General features: G+C 37.0%; 1 protein-coding gene across 50 annotated transcripts in view; it reads left to right on the forward strand.

The window, feature by feature from the left end:
- LRRC9 (leucine rich repeat containing 9) overlaps nucleotides 1–19,080 on the forward strand; it is a 115,162-nt gene that overhangs the window by 78,781 nt on the left and 17,301 nt on the right. For 44 of the 50 annotated variants that reach the window (XR_014819985.1, XR_014819986.1, XR_014820018.1 and 41 more), the window contains 4 exons: nucleotides 3,559–3,689; nucleotides 8,395–8,503; nucleotides 9,172–9,311; nucleotides 14,047–14,183. Coding sequence is in view for 36 of the 50 variants with exons in the window: in XM_021062222.2 (XP_020917881.1) it covers nucleotides 3,559–3,689; nucleotides 8,395–8,503; nucleotides 9,172–9,311; nucleotides 14,047–14,183 (517 nt within the window). In the remaining 14 variants the exon portion in view is untranslated. Of the gene's footprint in view, nucleotides 1–3,558; nucleotides 7,470–8,394; nucleotides 8,504–9,171; nucleotides 9,312–14,046; nucleotides 14,184–19,080 lie in introns of those variants that run through there. The other 6 variants (XR_014819998.1, XR_014819999.1, XR_014820024.1 and 3 more) reach the window with 2 other exon arrangements.

Genomic DNA, 19,080 nt, shown 5'->3' on the forward strand with positions numbered 1-19,080 from the left:
AACAGTAGTATTTACAGTAATAGGTGCAAGACCAACAGGATGATAAACTATTAGGAGCATAATCTGCATGTGAAGTATGATACCCTGAAATGAACCAAGGGGCATGATTTTTAAAATGGAGAGCTTAAGGTTAAAAGAAGTACTGGGGAGAACTGATAGAACTTGGCAACAATTAAATTTGAGAAGAAGGAAAGGGAAGAATAAAAGATGTCTACAAGGCTTGGTCTATGCCAATAAGAGACATTATAACAAATATTACAAGAAGAAAAGGAGCTTCGGGAATAAGATGACTAGTGTTGGACACACTAAGTTCTATATGACAGTGGATCATCTGACTGGAGATGGCAAGTAGGCAATTGAAAACCAGGACTAAATTTAGATTGGGGCATTTAATTTACATTTATTTAGATTTGGAAGTAATCTGAAGAAAGTTGACATGTATATGTAAGACTGTATAAGGAAAGAGTAGAGAAAGTAAAGAAATCTAAGTGGGGCTTTAATACATCCATTTAGGAAATGTAAAGAAGAAAAGAAGCCACAACAAGTAGGTGCAGAGGAAGGTAGAAAAGCAATTTAACCTAGAGAGTTTGAGAAGTAAAAGGACATGCACTTTAGAAATGACATGGTCCCAATCCTCTATTTTATGGATAAGCACAAAGAACTCAAGAGACTTTAAATGACTTATTCCAAGTGACTTGATTGTTTAATGGTAAAGCATGGCCAGCTGAGTCTCATTCTGTAACTAAGGCTCCATGGATATATAATCATACTGGGAAGGGAGTGGTACTGAAAATACCAACCCTCTATGGAGTTCCCGTTGTGGCACAGCGGCTAACAAATCTGACTAGGAACGATGAAGTTGCAGGTTCAATCCCTGGCCTTGCTCAGTGGGTTAACGATCCAGTGTTGCTGTGAGCTGTGGTGTAGGTCGCAGACGCAGCTCGGATCCCGAGTTGCTGTGGCTCTGGCGTAGGCTGGTGGCTACAGCTCCGATTGGACACCTAGCCTAGGAACCTCCATATGCCGCGGGAGCAGCCCTAGAAAAGGCAAAAAGACGAAAAAAGAAAAAAAAAGAAAATACCAACCCTCTAAGCATTGTTGATTCCCATGGCAACCAGCCTTCATTCTTAGGGACTTTCCAAAAGGTACCTTGTTAAGATAAATTCAGGTGTGGCTGAATGGAGCCTTTTGTGAATATTGAGTTACTCTGATATTGGAGCTATTTCAGGAACTGAAAACAAACAAACCAAAAAACCCCGCAAATACTATAATAAAAGATGTCCCTATGGCTCTTGTATAGAAGAGTTTTAGGAGCTATGTGCCAGGAACAGTAGACAAAGACAAAATATATGTTGCTTATTATAAATCACAGTATCGGAGTTCCCGTCGTGGCGCAGTGGTTAACGAATCTGACTAGGAACCATGAGGTTGCGGGTTCAATCCCTGCCCTTGCTCAGTGGGTTAACAATCCGGTATTGCTGTGAGCTGTGGTGTAGGTCGCAGACGCAGCTCGGATCCCGCGTTGCTGTGGCTCTGGCGTAGGCTGGTGGCTAAGGCTCCGATTAGACCCCTAGCCTGGGAACCTCTATATGCTGTGGGAGCAGCCCAAGAAATGGCAAAAAGACAAAAATAAATAAATCACAGTATCACAGCCCATGCCCTGGTCTCTGAACACAGATCCTTTACAACAAAAATGATCATAAAATTCAAAAGAGACTGGAATATCACTATAATCCCATTTAGTCATTATCCAGTCCATAATCATGGAAATGTTTCCCAGGCTGAGGCCACTCAGACTTGCAGACTTCCACTGGAGACCTTGTCAGATTCTAAAACCAGCAGTGGTCTCAGAAAACATAGCTTTACTCTTTTAGGCATCTGATACAACTGAACTAAAATAATATCATCTCTTGCTCTAAGCCTCTTCATGTGGTAATGTAACATTAGATTTCCCTCATTACATAACCCATTTATTGATTCCTTTATCCATAACTACTCTTCCCCATCCTCTCCATTTATACCCATACACCTTTGGAAGGGACATTAGGTTCAGCCACTATGTTGGTCTAGACTGCAGACAGTGATATCAGACTAACAAATACCTCCCCTCAGCCCACTCCTGTTCAGATAGGGCACAGTTATATAGGGGCAAAACTAGTGGTCTCTTTTCAACACCAGGAAATACAGCTGCATCCATTGTTGACCCCAATTCTGGCAGACCAGGTGAAGGTAAAACCCAGCCTCATCAGGCCCTTAAGAATTCTGACATAAGGTTTAAAAACACAGTTACAGTTTCTTTCTTAAGAAACATCCCTGTTTCTGGCACTTGTAGTTACAGCTGTGGTCCTGTGACCACTACATCAGGTAGGAAAAAAAATTGAAGTGATGTGAGGAAGAAGAGAAAAAAATATATAGATACAATGGTTATATCAGCTTCATCCTCCCTTAGCAATAACTGCATATAGCATCCTTTCTCCCCCAGATCTACCAGAAAAAGATACATATGTCTAGCATGGATTCTCCTTTAGCCCCACTCATGTTCACATGGAGTGCGAGCACTCTCAGGATGGCATACAAGCCAGCCCTTCATGCTTTTATCTGCCACTGTCTGAGATAACCAGCGTTTTAACTGCCTGTTTCAATTCTTTCAAACTACAACTCTGAGGAGATCTTTCTACCCATTGTTGGATATTATGGGCTCAGTGTATTCCTTGGTCTGAAGAAATAACATTAACTGTATAAATTGGTGCAATATCTTCAGTTCCATTTCTTTTACAGCACTATGAGCATTTGCATCTACATTGGGTAAGCAAAACCCAGTCCAGAGTCAGTATCTATTCCTGTCAAGACCCATTTGTGGCCCCCCAGGGCTACCAGCCTCAGTCTGGCTCGTCAGCTATATCCAGGGCCTTCCCACAGGAAATCTGCCACATTGCCATCTGCAGCCTCTGTTTTTTGTGCTGGCAGGCAAAAGAGTTCTTGTTGATATTTTGTGCCTCAGAGGGTGCAAGAGGAACACGTCTAGATTCAGTCCATTTCTTATTGCTGTAGACTCCCAATGTCCACCTATTTTACAGACCCAGGTGGCCACCTTAAGTGAGCATATGGGGCTATCTGCTTGTCGATTCCAATCACCTTCCAAAATTGGAAGGGAGTTCTGATGGGCATCAGTGTGTCCTACTTTAACCTACCCCTCAAATTTCCATAGGGCTGTGTCCCATATGGGCATCCTTTTAATAGGTCAGGTTTCCATTGCACTCCTGCCTGACCATATGGCCAGGTCAGGAAGACTGGGTGGATATTTCTTATTATTATCACAGTAACACACCAGAGAAAACACTACCATCTCATTTCTAAGGTTCCAAGGTCGCTAGCTGGTCTTCCTTCTTCTCTGCACCTTTCAGTCTCCTATGTTTATTTTATATACAATATCCAGGGAATTAGCTGCACTTAGTAGGAAATAGAAATTGAGTCCACTCCACTTTGACGCAGAACGAAAGAATTCATGTCATTTAGTCATTTGTTAGGACATCATTTTCTAAATATCTTAATATATAGGAACCATCAGAGACTGAGTGTGCAAAAGACTTGTTTGGTGGCAGACTTACTTCTGACATGATTGCAGAACGACAGGGACATTCAAACTTCACTCAAATGCAAGAACTAAATTGGACTTCATCATCCATCAGGTACAATCGTTTCATTATATGCTATCTGATATTATCATTAAATATATAGTTATTATTTTTCTAAGGTTTATAATTTATACACCATATCAAAATATAACCAGTAATTCAGAAAATCATCTACCATATCTCAAAAGCCCATGCTAACTTGACCATCTTTGAAATGCATAATAATTTTTATTATCAGGCACTATAACTAAAATGTCATCCATCTCTAAGACCCTTTATTCTTTTTTCTCTATAAGCTAAGCATTTGAAATTAGAATATACTAAGTTTGTTCCTCACATTGTATCACTCTAATCCAATGCTATCTGACTTCTACTGCCACCACTCCTCTGATACTGTTCTTATGAATGTTGTCACTGCTCTCCTGGTTTACAAATTCTTTTCTCTCCTCTCTTTTTCTCTTCTGCATTCTTAACAATCAGACATCTTTAGCCATTGTTTTAATTTATGACAATGACCCCCTGATTAAGCCCCAAACCGAGGCTCCTGATAGGAACATTCAGTTGCTCTCTAGATAGCCTCTAGGAGACTGCAATATTCACCAAGCCAGTCTAGGGTCCATTTCTCTCTCTCCTTTGTCCTACATTTTTAATTAATCACCACATTCTACAGAGTCTATGTCATAATACCCCCCTTCTTTCCATAGTCACTGCCATTGTCCTAAGTAGGGGAATTAACTATTTTAGAAACTTTTCTTATTGTTCTTTGCATATATTAACTACCTGCAAATCCATCCATTATCCATACGGCCTTCTAAGTTTCAAATTTTATCAGATCACTTCGCTTTTCAACATTGTTCAGTGTTTTCTACTATCTATAGAATAAAATTTTAAATCTCTTTGTATGACATAGAAGACCTTACCTTTACTGCCCCATAACTCTTTATACCCCAGGAATTCTAAAATATTCTAGTTTCTTAATCTCCAATCATAAAATGCTATTCGATGTTTCTGCTTTTGCTTGCAGGTGTTCCTCTGTCTGGAACTCTTTCTTTCTAATTTGCCTGACAAATGCCAAAAATTCTCCAAATCTCATTTTACAATCTTTCTCCCCTGTGAAGTCATTCCTGACTTTCTCAAATAGGTTTTTCTTTATCTAAAATGCCACCACACTTAACTGTATCGTGGAAATTTCCCTTTTTTATTATAGTTTTTCTGGATCCCATTTTTCGAGGACAGAGACAGTGTCTTTTATGTTTGTGGCAGCCTTTCCAAACATAAACTGTTTGCACTTAGGAAATAACTAATGAAAACACGTCAAAAGAATAAAGGACTTATTAATGGATAAAGGATGACATAATTGTAACTTCAGGAATGAGGATTTGTTTAAAAATGTGGTTAGGCTTTTGCACAGCAAAGGAAACCATTGACAAAAAGCAAAGACAAGCTCCTGAATGTGAGAAAATATTTGCAAGCTATATGATTGACAGGGTTAATATCCAAAATATATAAACTACTCATACAACTCAACATCAAAAAATCCCAAACAATGGTTAAAAGTGGGCAGAAGAACTGAAGAGACATTTTTCCAAAGAGGAAATACAGATGGCCAACAGATACATGAAAAAATGCTGAACACTGCTAATCATCAGGGAAGTGCAAATCAAACTACTATAAGATATCATCTCACATCTGTCAGAACAGCTATCATCAAAGAGAACACAAATAACAAATGTTGGTGACGTGGAGAAAAGGGAATGCTCATATACTGCTAGTGGGAATATAAATTGGTGCAATTGCTATGGCAAACAGTAGGGAAGTTTCTCAAAAAAGACTAAAAATAGAACTACCATATGACCCAGCAATTGTACTCCTGGATATTTAACTGGGAAAAAAAAAAAACTGAAAATAGTTTTTCAGTTTTTCAAAGATACATCCCAGAGTTCCTGCTGTGGTGCAATGGGATTGGCAGCATCTTGGGATGTGGGTTCGATCCCCCGCCTGCCACAGTGGGTTAAGGATCTGGCATTGCTGCAGCTGCAGCTTGGATCCGATCCCTGGCCGGGGAGGTCCACATGTGGCATGGCAGCCAAAAGAAAGAAAAAAAAAAGGGATACATTCACCCCAGTGTTCATAACAGCACTGTTTACAGTTACCAAGATATGGAGGCAATCTAAGTATCCATAAACAGATGAATGGATAAAGAAGATGTGGAATATATATGTATGCCATGTTGCTGGAGGCCAGCTCCAGCGGTCAGGGAGTGTACACTTTTTCCCAAAGGAGAGGGACGGACGTCGGCTTTTGCAACAGAGACAGCCTCTTTGTCCCTTCTTTCAGGGTGCTGGACTGCTCAAATTTTATTGGCATAAGTGGTTGATTATATAGACAGTTTTTCACTACAGATTATATCATAGTGTTAAAAGTACATTGGTTAACTTTTACATGGTACAGCAGCTATACATCATGTTCTAACATCTTTGTCTTAACTAAATTTAGTGAGTACAATTTAAGGGCAATTAGGTACAATACATCATGTGGAAAGGAGACTCAGTACAAATCATCCCATGGCCAGCAAGTCTCCACAAGTTGAAGAGGTCATGGACACAAGAATTAGGCATTCACAAATCTTGTTTTTAGACTGGTGCTTATCTTTAAAGTGTTATGGCAAGGAGACTGTAAGAAAATATAACTAACTATCACTTAAAAGCTTCTATAACTCATAGCTAGGTGTCTTTTGGTCAAGAATAATATATGTCTAACTTCTATGAACCTCATTAAAATCCTCACTCTTAAGTTTACTATATAACTAGTTAATAGATAAACACTATGTTTTAACTAAGTTGGATTAAAATAGGGGAAAGTCCTTTAGGATAAAATTCTTATTATATTATTGTTGTAATTTTGTTAAATCACAAATCACCACAGGAAAACAAGAATGGAAAAGAATAATAATAAGCAAGTAATCAGGAAAGACTGAGGAAAACTGAATAACAAATAAAACAGGAAAGACTAGGTCACCCGAGAAACAATCCATGTTCTCCAGCGCAAACATGGAAATTGCTTTCCCAGGAAAGCCCCAATTCTTCCCCATAAACATCAAAATGAGAGCTGTGTAACCTGAGGCCTGCCCTCAGCTTGTACAGAGCAGGCAGGCTTTTATCCTGACCAGAGGCCCACCTTTGGCATGTACCGTTCAGGCAGGCTTTTTATCCTGACTAGAAGCCCACCTTCAGCTTGAGTCATTCAGGTGAGCTTTTATCCTGTCCAAGAGGCCCACCTTCAGCATGTACCGTTCAAGTGAGCTTTTATTCTGTCCAGAGGCCCACTTTCGGTATGTACCGTTCAGGTGAGCTCCCTTCCTTGGTTAGGAATTTGCCTTCAGGTTTTTCTGCCATCAGGCAAGGTCCTTTCTTTGAGTCCCTGCATCTTCTCAGCTCCCTGCAATGCCACAACATGGATGGACTTGGAGGGTATCATGCCAAGTGAAATAAATCAGATGGATAAAAGATAAATACTGTATGATGTTAGTTATGTATGGAATCTTAAAAATAAAACAAACAAGACTCACAAGGGAGTTCCCACAATGGCACGGCAGAAATGAATCCGACTATGAACCATGAAGTTTCAGGTTTGATCCCTGGCCTTGCTCAGTGGGTTAAGGATCTGGCATTGCCGTGAGCTGTGGTATAGGATGCAGACATGGCTCAGATCCTGTGTTGTTGTGGCTGTGGTGTAGGCCGGCAGTTGTAGCTCTGATTTGACCCCTTCGCCTGGGAACCTCCATATGCCATATGCTGTGGGTGCAGCCCTAAAAATAAAAAAAAAAAAAAAAAAGACTCACAGATCTAGAGAACAAATAGTGGTTACCAATGGGGATAAGGGGGTGGGGAGGAGCAAGATAAGTGTAGAAGATTAAGAGGTACAAACTACTATATATAAAATAAATTAGCTACAAGGATATATTGCACAACATGGACTATAGCCAATATTTTAACTATAAATGAAATATAATCTTTAAAAATTGTGAATCACTGTTTTACATCTGAAACTTTAATAAAATTGTACATCAACTATACCTCAATAAAATAAATAAACAAATGAAATAAATTGGTACATCTAAAAAAAAGAAATGCTTAGGATGAAATGATTTAGTTTTATTTTCTTTTCCCTCATAGCTCAAAGGAAGGTAAAACAGTTTAAAAGCTATGGGCTAGGAATCAAGCATTCTGACTAATTACCAAAACAGTCTTACAAGGTGGAATGCCATAAAAGTTTTCAGGAGATTCCATAGAAACTGTTTTCAAAGACCTTACCTACTTTCTCCTTTTCTTTCGTATCCCAAACCACTTCCTGGCTTTTCAGAAATAACCTATTTTATATATATCCTCTGCAGCTTACAACCTGAAAATCTTATGGTTTACCATATTGACTTTACTATAATTTCATGAACATGTATATGAATTTATAGAGAAATTGGAGATGTTTATTTTTAAAGTTTCTTTTATGACAGTGCTATGTTTATGTGGGTAATGGACGTTTTTAAGTCAATGAAATTGTCTATCATTTTCTTACACTTATACTCAATAAAAATGTGTATTTATCTGATCATTTGACCCACATATTTTATATTATGGCAATTCTTTCTGATAGAATTTGTCAGATGAGATTTTCTAAACCACCTTTCAGATTATACATGAGGGATTCACCTATATAATTTGCCTATTAAAATTATAATTATATTTACTCTGTCTAAATTCAGAACTGTAGATTTGGTTCCTGTTGACCAATTTAGAAATGTGTGTAATGTGAATCTACAGAACAATAATCTTACCTCATTCAGTGGATTAATTTATCTGCCTAATGTGAAGGTGAGTCACTCACAAATTTCCTTTTTTCCTTTCAAGGTTTTCAACGCAAGCTGTAATCTTTTTACTTTGGATTAAAATGTATATTTGTGTTTTTAAAGAGGATAAATTATTCCTAAAGTATTTTTTCACCAAGAAAAAAAAAGTATTACTTCCCAAAGTTATTTTGGTTGACCTCGTTCTATGTAATTGTCCTACAATATGGGAGGGAAGGTTGCCTCTGCAGTGTGTGAAGTGGGAGGACACTGCGATTCTCCAAGCTGCCTCATTGCTTCCAGTCCTATAACTCTGAGCCATCTGCTAAGACCTTTCAAACTTAGGGAAATCACAATCTCTGCATCTAAAGTATTACGTCATCTAAATAAGACTTGGAGAAGTCAGGAGTACAGATTGAGAAACTGAGCAGCTTTCTAGGGTCTCCATTATTTTGTTAGAAATGATGTCATTTCTCAGAATGTCAGATAATAACACATGTAAAGCCAAATCCCAAAAATTTGGGACATAAAAATTTATGTCAGTTTTAACCATAATATATTAAATTCTGTTGTATAGTCCAAGTTTTATCCATAATGTTTTAATAGGTGTTAGGATGGTGATCATCTCAAACCAAAGCTATACATACAGCATCATTCATATTTTAATAGCTGATTAATAACAGATTCTTTCTGTAGGTCTTATGCCTCAACTATAATCATATTGAGTCAATCATGCCCCGACTAAAGCCTCAGACTCATTTGACCAACAGACAACTACTGTACCAGAAAGTTCCTTCAAGTGGCTATGGGCAGCAAGGAACTGCAAAAATAAACAGGTATTATTCTTTTTTGACGATTATAAATAATTTTGGTTGGGAACTTAAAAAGCAGTTAGTCACATTAATGACAGCAGTGCATACTTTTAGTTTATTTTAATACTTAATTTAATAACTACATGCCAAACTTCACAAATAAAAAGCTACCAAAATACTTACAAAAAATTAAAAAGGTGCCCAGATACTCCTTCGTCATTTTTTTTTCTGCTTCCTCCATTTTAACCCATATTGTAAAAAATGGGAGAAAAAGAAAAAACCTTGTATGTTTTATGACCTTGTTTTTTTTAAATTGAAATACAATTCACATACCATAACACTTACCTTCATGTACAACTCATTGATTGTTTTAGTATACTCAAAAAGTTGTGCAATCATTATTACCATCTACCCCAAAAACAATACCACCCACAAAAATGCCCCCTACTCAGTAGCATGGACTTAGGTTTCTTTTAACCTTCATTTTGTTTTATTTCTAAATTATTTATCTGGTTACTTAATGCCCCAAGATCAATGGAAAAACAACTTATGAAGAAGACATTCCTCCCATCTTCCCACACGTTTTTGGTAGGCAAATATATATCCCCACGTCAGAGTACTTCCATTCCAGTTTTCCCAATGAGGGGCATTCCTTGGGTTTTCATCACCTTTACTGAAGTATAGTTTACATAAAATAAAACTCACCAATTTAAGTGTACAATTTAGTGAATTTTGACAAATTTAGTCATATAACCTTACCACAGTCAAGGCACAAACTATTCCCATCCCCAAAACTTTCATTATATCTCTTTGCAATTCTCTCCCCCGACACCCTGTGACAACCCCTGATCTGCTTTCTATCGCTAACATTTTGCCTTTTTCTAGAATTTCATGATTAGAGTCATATATTAAGTAGTCTTTTGTATCTGGCTTCTTTCACTTAGCATAATTCTTTTGATATTCATCTATGTTGTTGCAAGTGTCATAATTCATTTCATTTTAGTGCTGAGTAGTATTCCATTATATAAATTATACAACATACTGTTTATCCATTTATCATTGATGAACACTTGGGCTGCTTCCAGTTTGAAGTTATTTTTATTAAAACTGCTATGAAAGTTTTATTTATACACATTCTTTATACTGGACTATTTGTATTTGTTTTTTAACAGCTTTATTGAAGTACAGTTTACATACCATATTCACTCATTTTAAATGCATTATTTTTACTAAATTTATAGAGTTGTGCAGCTATTACCTACCACAGTACAGTTTTAGAACACTTCCATCACACAACAAAAAGATCCCTCATGTCTATTTAGAGCCAGTTCTCTTGTCCGACTCTAGCTCTAGTAAATCACTAATTCATTTTTGGTAATTGTGTTTCCTAGACATTTTATATAAATGGAATCATATGTAGTATTTTGAATTTGACTTCTTACACTTAGCATGTTTTTGAGACTCACCCATGTTATAACATCTGTTAGTAGTATATGCCACCTTATGTTTCTCTATTCACCAGTTGGTAGACATTTGGGCTGTTTCCACTTTGGGGATTGGTATGAATAATACTGCTATAAACATTTGTGTAGATGTATTTGTATGTGCTTATGTTTGCATTTCTCTGGGGTAGATACGTAGGAGTGAAATTCCTGAGTCATCTGGTAATTTAACATTTAACTATTTTTTTATGGCCATACCCACGGCATATGGAAGTTCCCAGGCCAGGGATTGAATCTGAGCCACAGCTGCGACCTATGCCACAGCTGCAGCAACACTAGATCCTTTAACCCAACCTGCACCACTGCAGCAAACAAAGCCACTGCAGTTGGATTCTTAAACCACTGTGCTACAGCAAGAACTCCAATGTTTAACTTTTTAAGAAACTGCCACACTGTTTTCCAAAGTGGTTGTACCACTTCACATTAACAAAAGTTTTGAGGGTTCTAATTTCTCCACATCTTCACTAATACTTGCTTGTGTTTTTGATTACAGTCTAGTGGAGTTGAAGAAGTATCTCATTGTGGTTTTAATTTGCATTTCCCTCATAACTAATGTTGTTGAGGAGCTTTTCATATGCTCATTAGTCATTATTATATCTTATGTTGTGACTGTTTAAATTTTCTTATTTTTCAGTTATATTGTTTGTTTTTTTATTATTGAGTTCATTAAATATTGTGGATACAAGGATACAAGCCCTTTATCAAATAAATGATTTACATGTATTTTTTTGTCTTTTTTTTTTTTTTTTTTTTTTTGAGGGCCGCAACTGCCGGCCTACACCACAGCCACAGCAACACCGGATCCTTAACTTACTGAGCAAGACCAGGGATCAAACGCACAATCTCATGGTTCCTAGTCAGATTCATTTCTGCTGCACCACAATGGGAACTCCCATGTATTTTCTCTCAATGTGTGGCTTGCTTTTTTAATTTCATAAATGGTGCCTTTTAAAATAATTTTAATTTTGATAAAGTACAATTTATCAACTTTTTCTCATACAAATTGTGACTCTGTTGTTGTACCTAAGAATGCTGTTTGCCTAACCTAAGATCAAACGATTCTCTCATGTTTTTTTCAAAAAAGTTTTTTTTCTTATGTTTAAGACTATGATCCATTTTGTTTTGGGGTTTTTGTTTTTGTTTTTGTTTGCTTTTTTTGGGCCACACCCATGGCATATGGATGTTCCCAGGCTAGGGGTCCAATCAGAGCTACAGCTACTGGCCACACCCATACCCACAGCAATGCAGATCCGAGCCCCACAGCTCATAGCAATGCCAGATCCTTAACCCACTGAACAAGACCAGGGATCAAACCTGCATCTTCATGGATACTAGTTGGGTTCATAAACTGCTGAGCCACAATGGGAACTCCCTGATCCATTTTGAGTTAATTTTTTGTATGTGTTGTAAGGTAAAACATGAAGGCTAAATTCATCTTTTTGCATGTGGATATTCATTTGTCCCAGCACCATCTGTTTAATGTACTATCCTCCTCCCCCATTAAATTGCCCTGGTACCTTTGTTGAAAATCAATTGACCATAAATGTAAAAGTTTATTTCTGGACTCTCTTTTTTTTTTTGGCCACATCAGTCACATACAGGCTAGGGATCAAACCCAAGCCACAGTGGTAACCCAAGCCACAGCAGTGACAACGCCAAGTCCTTAACCACTAGGAAACTCCCTGGACTCAATGGGATTATATTTCATTGATTTATGTGTCAGTCTTTTCACCATTTCCAGACTAGTATGATTATTGCAGCTTTATAAGTTTTGAAATCAAAACTTATAAATGTAAGCCCTCCAGCTTGGTTTTTTTTCAAAGATTGCTCTGGGTATTCTGGGTTATCTGCATGGACTTATAAATGTTAGGATGAGATGGTTATTTTCTGGAGGAAAAACAAAACAAAAACTTTTGATAGAGATTGCACTGAATCTATTGATTGATTTTGGGTGAACTAGTAGGGCCACCTTAGTAGTAATAGTGAGTCTTCTAATCTGTGAATATGGAATATTTCTCCATTTATTTAGATCCTTAATTTATCTCAGCAACATACTCTATTCTTCTGTGCATACATTTTGCACTCCTTTCGTTCATTTTTTGTGACGTATTTAATCCTTTGATACTATTGTGAATGGAAGTCAATTTCATTCTCATTTTATTGCTGATGTATAGAAATTCAATTGATTTTTTTAAAAATTGAAGTGTTGGAGTTCCTGTTGTGGAGCAGTGGTTAACGAATCTGACTAGGAACCATGAGGTTGCGGGTTCGATCCCTGGCCTTGCTCAGTGGGTTGAGGATCTGGCGTTGCCCTGAGCTGTGGTGTAGGTCGCAGATGCGGCTCGGATCCCGCGTTGCTGTGGCTCTGGCGTAGGCCAGCAGCAACAGGTCCGATTCGACCCCTAGCCTGGGAACCTCCATATGCCTCGGGAGCAGCCCAAGAAAAGGCAAAAAGACAAAAAAAAAAAAAAAAAAAAAAAAAAAATTGAAGTGTTATTGATTTACAATGTTGTGTTAATTTCTGCTGTATAGCAAAGTGATACAATTATACATATACACACCCTTTTTAAATATTCTTTTCCATTACAGTTTATCACAGGACATTGAATGTAGTTCTCTGTGCTGTACAGTAGATTCTTGTTGATTATCCCCTTCATGTATAATAGCTTACGTCTGCTAATCCCAACCAACCTTCCACTCCACCCCTCCCCCCACCCCTCCTCCTTGGCAACAACAAATTTGTTCTCTATTATGTCTGTGAGTCTACTTCTATTTTGTAGATAGGTTCTTTTGCATTGAGGTTCAATTGAATTTTGTAGATTAATCTTCTACCATGTAATCTTCCTGAACTCATTTATTGGTGCAGTAAGTTTTTTTGATGGATTCCTTAGGATTTTATACATACAAGATCATAACATCTGAGAATTAAGACAGTTATACTAATTCCTTTCCAATCTGGATATATTTGTTTTTTCCTTTTCTTGTCTGACTGCACTAGCTTTTGCTTTTTATTTCAGGTAACTCTTTCTGAACTTCTTTGTTCTTTACTACATAAAACTATTTTTAAAGAAGAAAAGGTGATTATGTAAATTATAGAGATAGCATATTATAGTTGAATTCTGATTTATTAGTAAATTCATCCTTTTCTTTTTTAATTTCAATTTATAGTAAGTACATACCAAACTGCCTCTTTATGTTTATACAAAAAGCTGGTTTGAAATGAAGTTTATGGGCTCAAACTTATATGTGTGTTTCAGAGATATAATGAGCAGTGAAAATTTGCCTCCAATAATGCACAGTTTAGAAGTTCTTCATTTGGGCTACAATGGAATTTGTAATTTGATTCAGCTACAACTTAACAGACTAAGAAATTTAAAATTCCTCTTTCTGCAGGGTGAGTAGCAACAATGTTAATGAGTAAGTCTTTATTATTAAAAACTGATTTGATTCGTATCTTGTTTTGAAAGCAAATATTAGAAGAGATTCATTGACAGAAATGTTTTAGTAATCACAAATGGGTTTCTCTTGAGTTATTTGTATAAATAATATAAATGCAACATTCTAGAGCTATAGAGTATTGCATTCTAGGACAATATTCTGTAGCCCTAGAAAATACATTATTCTAGGACTATGTACAGTATTACATAATAATTTATTTTTATGTCATATTAAATTTAAAAAAATTAGAAAGCAACCAGAAAGTAATATAGACGTACCTGTTAACACCAGAACTGTACTAAGTACTAAGAAAGATACAGAAATACTTTTTTTTTTTTCTCTTTCTTTTTAGGGCTGCCCCCATGGCACGTGGAAGTTCCCAGGCTAGGGGTTGAATCGGAGCTACAGCTGCTGGCCTATACCACAGGACAGCAAAGTGGGATCCAAGCTGTATCTGCGACCCACACCACAGCAAACGGCAACACTGGATCCTTAACCCACTGAGCAAGGCCAGGGATTGAACCCACATCCTCATGAATCCCAGTCAGGTTCATGAGCCACAAAGGGAACTCACCAGAAATACTCTATTATTGGAATTATATATAATTGAAATCCTTGCTCTAACGCAGTTAAATATCTACTTAAAATATTAAGTACTAAAAATGAATTAAGTTCTGACTATGTGTTACTAACTTAAGTTTAATAGAAGTTTAGAGAAAAGAGAAACTGAAACATTAACCCTTCTACATAACTAGGACTCTTTGAAAAACTGATAGTCTTTAGGTTAAAGGTAAGCATGACAGAGAGCTTTGCAAGTACGGGAGGAGGAGAAGAATCACAAGGGCACAACTGTGGTGTCCATGGGCCAACACCTGATAGCAGAGAGTATGCTGTTCTCTAAGAATTATGAAGCATCTAAGCATGATCAATATGATGGATAGTGTTTACTTCACAGTTGGAAATAGGGAGGCATAGTAAATTTTTAGAAAAGTAACATAAGGAAAAAACAAGGTTTGGAATAGTAGCCTAAATAGTTATTTAAGGACACAGAAGAAACGTTGTGAGACCCATTAGTGAGACATGTGGAGAGGTATCTGTGTTGATGATCTGAGTATAGTAACTTCTTTCCAGAAAAGACAGTCTTTTCTAGATATTTTGAAAAGTTAAGATGCAAACTATTGCTTTTGGAATGGATAAGCATGAGATCCTGCTGTATAGCACTTGGAACTATATCTAGTCACTTATGATGGAGCATGATAATATGAGAAAAAAATGTACACATGTATGTGTGACTGGGTCACCTTGCTATACAGTAGAAAATTGACAGAATACTGTAAACAAGCTATAATGGAAAAAATAAAAATCATTATTAAAAAAATAAATAAAATAAATTTTAAAAAGTGAATGCATCTTTTTGCCTATCAAAAGTGTTGGCTAAAGAACAGGGAGACTTATCCCTAAAAGAACAAGACTTAAGCATAACAATGACAGATCTTTTAAAAGATTCACTGACATTCCAAAAAGCAGACACCTGACTCTGGAAGGTGTATTTTAATCTAATAATGTAAAGGGGAAGCCTGTTGCTAGACATGAAAAATCAGAATAGGGAGCAGACTTATGCAAGAAGCGAGGCAATTTACTCTGACAGTAATGGCTGTCATTTATTGAATCACTGGGCAAGGTGTTCTTCTACAAAGATTATCTCATTCAAACATCACAGCATCCCAACATGATAAGTAATTTTATATGCATTTTATAAAAAAAAGAAACAATATCAGTGGGCTAAATAATTTACCTAAGTTTTGACTAGTAAGTGGTGTGGTACAGAGTCAAACACAGTTCTGACTCCAAAGCACATGCATTTTCTATCCAGCATGAATGATATAATAAGGGTGTAGGCTACAGTAGTGTCAGTGGGAAGGGTAAGAAGCGAGTCCAAATGCAGTTTAAAAGGAGGAACTATTAGAACTTAATGACTAATTAGATACACAAAAAGAGAAAAAAGAGTTCAAGATGTTTTAAGCTTTCAATAAGAGATTGGGCAAAAGGAGGTTCTAAAGCTAGGTGAAGATTAGTTAGTGTTGTGACAGCTTTGAGACATAAAAATGAAAACTTTGGAGTTCCTGTTTTTGCTCAGTGGTAATGAACCTGACTAATATTCGTGAGGATACAGGTTCCATCCCTGGCCCTGCTCTGTGGGTTAAGGATCTGGCATTGCAGTGAGCTGTGCTATAAGCTGGCTGCTGCAACTCTAATTCTACCCCAAGCTTGGGAACTTCCGTATGCCATGGGTGCAGCCCTTTAAAAAAAAAAAAAAAAACACAAAAAAATGAACTTTTTTGGAGTTCCCGTCGTGGTGCAGTGGTTAACGAATCCGACTAGGAACCATGAGGTTGCGGGTTCGGTCCCTGCCTTTGTTCAGTGGGTTAACGATCCGGCGTTGCCGTGAGCTGTGGTGTAGGTTGCAGACTCGGCTCGTATCCCGTGTTGCTGTGGCTCTGGCGTAGGCCGGTGGCTACAGCTCCGATTCAACCCCTAGCCTGGGAACCTCCATATGCCGCGGGAGTGGCCCAAGAAATAGCAACAACAACAACAAAAAGACAAAAAAAAAAAAAAAGAACTTTTTCAAGCAGTAGTACTGGACCACAAGTGAGAACTAGAGATGTATATTTTAGAATAATCTCAGTGGTGGTGACAGGTGAAGTCACAGCATATGTGCTTACCTAAGAAATAAATAGAGCAAAAGAATGAAAAGTCAAAAAGAGATGTGGAGACACAACCCCCACCCCACTGCCTCCTAACAACTCCCCTCCACATCCCACCTCCAGCATTAAGAAGGCTGTAGGGAAAAAAAACAAAAACAAAAACAAAAAAACCAAAAAAAAAACAAAAAAAACAACAAAGAAGTCATACAAAAAATTTTGAAAGAAAACCAAGAAATGTAGACTTTAAATGTCAGGGAAAAAGAGGATGAGAGGCCTAAAGTCAGATGACAAAAAGAATGAGACCTATGAAAAAATACTGGATGTAGACAATTGGATTCAATAAAAGGGAGACTTTCAAAGTATCAGGTTTGGAAGTCTGGGAAGAGCAAAAACGAAAGTGAACACAACTTAGAAGGAAGTGGTTGGATAAACAGTAAAGACAACAGACTGAGGTTGTATGCACAAGAAACCTGCCCCTGAAAAGAATGTTAGAAATCAGATGGTAGCTAATTAAGTTATGAGCATATCTGAAGGTTTTAAAAAGAGGTAAGTTAGGTTAAAGATACTGAACAGGAGGAAATAATTCTGAAGTCATTCTAAAGGTGGAAGAGGGCAAAAGCCATAGGAGATTACATACATGTAGCAAGTGATAAGATGAGGTATGCCAGCCAGGGTCCACCAGAGAATTTAAGAACCTACATTGCATCTGTTGCATTAAATTTGCAAGATGGTGGGAAAGATAAAGTCTTTGGGAAAGGGTAGGGTGGGACTGTAGGGAAGCAAGTTAGAATCTTAAGAATTAAAGGTCAAATTTATCTAAAATGTAATTATCTAGTTAAATAAGGGGAAGTTTTCAAACAATGGCAAATGCTGAGTTTATAGAAATATAAGATCCCTGAAATTACATTTACCAACATTGTTTTGGAATTTTCTTTCTTAAATATATTTAATGAGCATTCTAAAATGAATAATGGCCAAAAATAAACTACTATAAATAATATTCAGCACCTAAAGCTATCTCATGTGATTTTTAATACCATTGGACCCTTAAATACTAAAAGTGATGGTCCAAGCACATAATTTCATGAAAGTAATACATTAACACAACTGAGTCATTTTTCTCAATATAGCCTGGATAACTTTTTTTCATTTATAAGTCAGGTACTGGTAACGTTTCAAAGTCTGTGACTTAATTCTGTAAGCAATTTTATTGAAGGTTATGATATTACCAACTTTCTCTAAAAAATAAAGTAAATTTCCCATATTTCATTAATTCAGAGACAGTTATTTTTTATATTTTAACGTCTTGAAATCAGATTATATCTTAATTGGTGGCATATCACAGTTCACCTAGCAAGTTTTTTTGGGGGGAGTTTGGGGGTTTTGGCATTCTTGGCATACATACATAAAATAACATATCTTAACAGTTGTTGTTGTCTTAAATTTGATGAAATATGTTAAATTTCACCTCTTCTCATGATTTCTGATTTTGGTGGTATAATCGTGCGTGGATGATTTCGTATCTTTACTGGTGAGCCTTGTCATTTGTGGAATTTTGTTTCCTGTTGCTGTCTTTTCTTTTCTGCCTAGAGATGTTGCTTTAGTATTTGTTGTAAAGGCTGGTTTAATGTTGCTGAATTCTCTCAACTTTTGCTTATCTGTGAAGGTTTTGATTTCTCCTTCAAATCTGAACGAGAGCCTTGCTGGGTAAAGTAATCTTGGTTGGAGGTTTTTTCCTTTCATTACGTTAAGTATATCATGCCACTCCCTTCTGGCCTGCAGAGTTTCTGCTGAAAAATCTGCCGATAACCTTATTGGGGTTCCCTTGTATGTTACTTGTTTCTTTTCCCTAGCTGCTTTCAAGATTTTCTCTTTGTCTTTAATTTTGGTCAGTTTGATTAATATGTGTCTTGGTGTATTCCTCCTTGGGTTTATTTTATATGGTACTCATTGTGCTTCCTGGATTTGAGTGAGTGGTTCCTTTCCCATTTTAGGGAAGTTTTCAGCTATTATCTCTTGGAATATTTTTATGTTAAATTTCAAAAAGAAGACTTCCAAGAAACTGGGATCACATGTTCAATAATATCTTAGTTTGCTAGGGTTGCTATAACACAGTACCACAGACTGGGTGGCTTGAATAACAGAAAT

Source organism: Sus scrofa, chromosome 1 (assembly GCF_054392235.1).
Source record: "Sus scrofa isolate SSC_HxYL_T2T_F1_AM1 chromosome 1, Sscrofa_HxYL_maternal_Yorkshire_Landrace_v2.0, whole genome shotgun sequence".
Classification (NCBI taxonomy): domain Eukaryota; kingdom Metazoa; phylum Chordata; class Mammalia; order Artiodactyla; family Suidae; genus Sus; species Sus scrofa.